A 6,000-nucleotide genomic window follows, 5' to 3' on the forward strand; every position below is an offset into this window, starting at 1 on the left:
GATAGGATAAGTGTTTTGGTAATGATTGCAAAGGCTTATGTAACTTTAAAAGGACTTTTTAAATGAGAAAATAATGATCACAGCAAAATACATTTTAGTGAGCACATTAGTCAGTAACATAATTTAGCCCATGAATGCGGTATTTCACTTCGAAAATGTAAGTGAAATATATGTATTAACTTGGCTGACACGAGTGGCATCTAATATAACCACTTTGTTATTAGGCTGACCAAAAAATAATCGCCTGTGTACACCAACACTAGTTCAGACGTTGAAGATAACAGATAATAGAAAACAGCGCCCCCTGCTGTCCAAAGGTATTTATTGCACAGCTGAAATGGTCCGATCGATTAAAGCGTTGAATCGTGCAGCGTGAAAGGGGGATTCATGTGTCTTTATTTCTCCCATTGCAAATTTGTAGGGCTATTTTGTTTTAAAAACTCATATTAATAATGTGTGTAGGCATATGAGACAGTGGAACGTTCATAAAGAGCAATTTAATTTATTTGAAGGGCCAATGGATATAATGTGCTACTGTACGACGATAACGAGAAGGATCCCAAGATGGGGAAGAAATTGTGTTGGTTAACTGTAAACACAAGTTTGTTTTAAATTGTATAAAAACGAAAACGTCGATTACCGTTCCACGCCGAATCACAAGAGGGCGCATTTGAAGATAAAAAAAAAAATTGGACCAGAATAAGGTGCGCTCCCATCACTTGTCCCCTCGCACACTGACCGATAAGATGGCGTCGGAAAACAGCCCGGAATCCCTGCATGACCAAACCGCTCTAATAGAGACGGACCCAGAAGAAGATGCACCTCAAGAATGTAGCACGATCCCACATCGGAGTGGATCCAAACTTACGCTTTATCACTGGACGCAGTCTTTCAATTCTCAGAAGGTGAGCGCCTTCCTGTTTTCAGCACCACAGTCCCGTGGACAGCTCCGTGCCAAAGATGGGGATAAATATCTGGGATGCAATGCGTAACCTCAAAGAAGAACCATACAGCTTGTGCTTTAATGCTAAATATGATCAGATGTGGCCTTCTGTTTCATCACAACTGGAAAAATCATAACTAATCTGTATTCCAAAGAATATTAGCTTACTTATAGAAAGGATTTGATCATTATACGTATGATCACGTGCACATTTCAAAACTTGTTTCGCAGGTGCGTCTGGCTATAGCAGAGAAAGGTTTGCTCTGTGAGGAGTACGATGTGAGCCTCCCTCTCAGTGAGCACAACGAGCCCTGGTTCATGCATCTCAATCCTACCGGTGAGGTGCCGGTGCTGGTCCACCATGGAGACATCATCTGTGACCCTACTCAGATCATGGACTACCTGGAGCAGAGTTTCAATGATGGTGAGGCTAAATAAAGACTGTTTTAATGTATTGACAGTAAAGCTGGATAGGTACAAGGTGGGCTCCTTTCACCAGGTTTTCATACATTGTTTTTTTCCATTTAGTATTGTAGTTTAATCTTTGATTTTAAATATTTTAGTCTTATTTTCTTTGTACATTTCATCTTGATTTTTCAATCTTTCATTCCACATTCTTTTCGAATTTTCCACTTTTTCTTTGTTTGCACTGATCCATGATAACTTTGTTTGTAAGAGTCTCATCCAGTCGCCTTAAAAGAGGAGAAAACCTGGTAAGCATGCAACTATTTAAGCTATTGTTAAAATACCTGTTTTCTCCAAAACAATGCGGCCGCATTAATCCTTCCCATTGATGACTTCTCTGCAGAGGGCACACCCAAGCTGATCCCTGAAGAGGGCAGCACATACTACCACAGAGTGCAGCACTACAGAGAGCTGCTGGACTCACTACAGATGGATGCCTACACCCACGGCTGCATCCTTCACCCAGAGATCACAGTGGACTCCCACATACCAGCATATGCTGCCACCTGTATACGAAGTAAGACCCACTTTGATGCTTTGGAGGAGTTGTATACAGCTGTGGTCCGGCCAGCATTAATGCACACACAATAAAATGGTGTAATCTGCCAAATTCCCTTTGGATAAGACCCCCTGTTGTATGTTGAGAATAATTCTAAAGATGTCTCACTACGGGCCAAGATGGTATCATGTAGACGTTGCAGATTTCTCTGGAGTACACTCATACCGCTCAATTAATCAAATTCCAAATGCGCTATTTAGCTAAGCACTTTTTACACACGTCTGCTTGCTTGAAAGAAAATATCTATACACAATAGACCCACATAAAACCCACATGTACAGTACACACACATCTGATATTAGCCACATTTTCTCTAAAGGTTGTCTCTAACATGCTGCTGTGTCTTTGTTTGACAGCACAGATCGGAAACACACAGTCTGAGCTGAAGAAACTGGCAGAACAGAACCCAGAGCTTAAAGATGCTTACGTAGCAAAACAGAGGCGCCTGAAAGTAAGTTTTTCAAGTTAGCACAGCACCAAGTCAGCATCGATATTGTTTTTTGCAATTCGCAATGGACACCGACACAGTGGCGCCACCAGCCGGGTAGGAGAAGGGTTGAGCAGGCTTGTTTCAAATACAAGCACATACATACGTAACACACTATATTGGTGCATTTTTATAAGAAAAGGACAACTTCATCCATCCATCCATCTGCAAACCACACAGGGTCGCGGGGGGGCTGGAGTCTATCCCAGCCAACTTTGGGCGATAGACAGGGTACACCATGGATTGTATGTCTTTGCATTAGCCCAGCCAATCGCAGGGCTAACACAAAAAAAAATGCCCATACACATGTAGACTGCTTTTTGGGCAGCAGCTTAATATAGTCCTGTTGGAAACTAAACAAACAAAGTAATTCCTTCCTGAAGGTAACTATTATCAAAGCAGCGATAACCGACAGCTTTTGCCGTGTCTTATTCAAATCCTATGAAATGATATATCAATGTATTATATTAATTTAACTGACTTTTTACAATCACTTTTTTTCATTAACGTACTGTAGCTGAAAGAGTACAGTGTGGGTTTTTGAGGAATTACGTTGGTTTTGTTGAATTATTTATAGGCAAACTACTAAAATGAAGACGGTTCAGCGGCCTGCCTAAACTCTCACTTTAAAACGTAAATGTTTTTTCGCAGTCCAAGTTGTTTGACCACGACAACATGAAGTACCTGAAGAAGCTTCTGGATGAATTGGAGAGTGTGATGGACCAGGTGGAGACAGAGCTACAGAGGAGGGTGGAGGAAACACCAGGTACATGTGATTACACAATAAAAGACACAATGACATTTAATGACCGTATTTAGAACACCGTGTTATCCGCCTTTGTCTCCTCGTCCTCCGCTCGTAGAAGAAGGCGGTGAGTCCTGGCTGTGTGGGGACTTCTTCAGCATGGCCGACGTCTCTCTGGCGGTCACCTTGCACCGCCTCAAGTTCCTCGGCCTCTCCCGCCGCTTCTGGGGCGACGGCAACCGCGCCAACCTGGAGACGTACTACGAGCGCGTGGTGGAGCGCCCGGCCTTCAGGAGAGTGCTGGGCCACGTCAACAACATCCTGATCTCCGCCGTGCTCCCCGTGGCGTTCCGCGTGGCCAGGAAGAACGCACCGGTTATTCTCGGCACCACCCTGTTGATCGGCGTTCTAGGCGGAGCCACGTACCTCGCTTTCCTTTACATGAAGAAGAGGCTGACTTTTTCCATCTAAGGGAGTGGTTGAGCTGCTTTGGGACTGAAAGGTAGATAAATACTGAGGGATTTGATGGTTCATAATGCGTGAATGAAACTAAGGTTAGTTGTGTGATTTGGGTTTCAGTGATACCAACAAAATGGTATTTACAAGCTATGTTATTGTAACGAGTATGAATAAGTAAGATGTCAAAAGATAGAAAATGACTGGAGAGTTTTCTGTCTATTTTGGACCCATCCAGTAAAATAAGATAAGGTAGAATTTGATTAATCCCAAGTGACAGTGGGACAGCAGCAGAAAATGTGCACTGCAAAAAGTGTATTTCACCTCTCTGACAAAAGTGATGAACATGTCCTTATATCTGACTTTAAGTGTTGCAACTGTAGCATAACAGTAAAAGCAACTCCTCACACTGTGAGAACTTAAATCACTACTTGCAGCCTCATCCTTTTTGCCCGATATGTTCTATTCGTAATCTACTATTTAAATATAATCCATAATCCAAAATACACCAGATGCCTGCAGCCAGCCTTCTGTCAGCTAAGCAGTTAACACACTGTCAAAATTAAAGTGTACGAGGACCATCTTATTCAAAACAAGCGTGAAAGTAAACTGGTTCCAAATAATCTGCTGTGTTTCCTGTTAATCAAATTGAGAACGGCATGAAGGCATTACTCAGTGTCATCTGGCAGACTATCATATATCCAAAAGGTATTGTATTATTTAGGGTTTTCACAGGGAAACGTCTGTGAGACGTAATCACATTCCCATGTTTTTGGATGTAAATCCACATCTTCAGTGATTTTGTACGCCGTGTCAGAACAACAGTGACATTCAACATCTGCCCAGCTTTGTTTTAAACTCCTCCTCTCGTGGACTCGGCCTCACACAACACAAACACACGCTGGAGCTTTCAACAAAGTCTGGCCTTTGCTTTCCGTGTCCAGAGGGCTGCGTAGTGTAGCTGTCAAAGAAATGCCTCACACGTGTTAAAGCCACATGTGAGCCAAGCTGTCAAAGGACCATAAGCTCACACCAGTGTGTTAGCTCTGGAAAATAATACCCCTGCAAATGGCAAACCAAATGACATAATTTCTTTGCTAAGTTATGTTACAAAAAGCCATTTTAAGGGAAAAATGTTAAAGTTACTTATACGTTAGAATTGTAATTGTGTGTTTACTTAAAAACTGAATATGACTAAGTCATCCCTTTTCACAAGGTAATCAAATTCATCTCTCCTGATCATTTGCTGAAGACTGGATCAGTGGTGGTTTTAAAACAGAAACCCTATGATAAGATACTATTTAGTGACGCATTAGGGATTGTGTGGTGAATATTAACAAAGTCCATATAAAGAATATTAGGTTGATTTTAAAACGCGTTTGTTTCAAACAATCAAGATGAATATGTATCATTATTGCCATTTCAAATTGGAAATGAATACAGATTTTTCTTCTGCCATTAAATGTACGCTTGAAACTGCATTTGTCTGTCTGATGAGTATAAAAGAGTAAACATGTCCCCCACCAGGGGACAGTGTTTACTAAAACAACACTAACCTCTGTAAATAAATGTGAGAATACCGTGTTAGAAGTACTTGTATTTTAACATTCTTTTAGAAAGCTACGGCTCTTTACAACATGTGTTGGGGACATGCGAGCAATTTACGCGGCACCTTTATTTGGAGAAATGTATTTCTGTGTGCGTCTTTAGGCTGATGCTGCAGCCAAAGGTTTGTTCTGTTATTTAGGTGTCATGTGAAATAAGAAGAGGCTGCAAGCTTATGACTATCATTTAATAGTCTCAAACACCTACAAATAAATATATAAATTTCTCTTAACAGCGTTTAAAGGCGCTGCTGACGGGTATGATAAAATAACAAATATACGTTTCCAATATTTGAAATGAATACTCACTTGCCCAATGCTATTATGGGGATTCACAGACATTGAGACAATTTCAATAAAGATGTTGATTTCCTCATTGAACCTGAAGAATCAAACGTATTAATTTACCTTTGTGACGACCCTACTTGAAAATGTGCAGAGGAAAGATGAATTAGATACTCAGGGCCACATTAAACAGAAAAAAGGAAGCATGATACGGAGAAATCATGCCAAATAACCGGCGACGATGCTCTTTCGGGGGAGACAATACATTTCCTTTTAGGGTGGCTTTTGTTGGAGAAAAAACGCTAAATTGTCCCCTGCGATGCCCTCCCAGAGGGAAAAACACAATACAGTGCCCTCTAGGGTCCCCTGCTGTGGAACAAAACATGACTAAGTCCCCATAGGACGCCTTCAAGAAAACATAATGAAGTGCCTTTTAGGGTGCTTTTACAGTAAACA

General features: G+C 41.3%; 1 protein-coding gene across 1 annotated transcript; it reads left to right on the forward strand.

Annotated features, from left to right (window-relative positions):
• The first annotated feature begins 664 nt into the window (after positions 1-664).
• gdap1 (ganglioside induced differentiation associated protein 1) lies at positions 665-5,131 on the forward strand. The gene is made up of 6 exons (XM_040167094.2): positions 665-905; positions 1,175-1,367; positions 1,752-1,925; positions 2,324-2,418; positions 3,106-3,220; positions 3,318-5,131. Exons 1-6 carry the CDS (start codon positions 747-749, stop codon positions 3,668-3,670), a joined length of 1,089 nt encoding a protein of 362 aa, XP_040023028.2. The 5' UTR covers positions 665-746; the 3' UTR covers positions 3,671-5,131.
• The last annotated feature ends 869 nt before the right edge of the window (positions 5,132-6,000 follow it).

The sequence above is a fragment of the Gasterosteus aculeatus genome, chromosome 21, assembly GCF_964276395.1.
Source record: "Gasterosteus aculeatus chromosome 21, fGasAcu3.hap1.1, whole genome shotgun sequence".
In the NCBI taxonomy this organism is placed as follows: Eukaryota; Metazoa; Chordata; class Actinopteri; order Perciformes; family Gasterosteidae; genus Gasterosteus; species Gasterosteus aculeatus.

What these genes read in the sequence shown, in the direction of transcription:
- gdap1 (XM_040167094.2), top strand. Translation starts at nt 747, where the DNA reads ATGGCGTCGGAAAACAGCCCGGAATCCCTGCATGACCAAACCGCTCTA. An exon ending in CAAAACAGAGGCGCCTGAAA is followed by an intron (nt 2,419 to 3,105) that starts GTAAGTTTTTCA and finishes GTTTTTTCGCAG; the next exon opens with TCCAAGTTGTTTGACCACGA. An exon ending in GAGGGTGGAGGAAACACCAG is followed by an intron (nt 3,221 to 3,317) that starts GTACATGTGATT and finishes CTCCGCTCGTAG; the next exon opens with AAGAAGGCGGTGAGTCCTGG.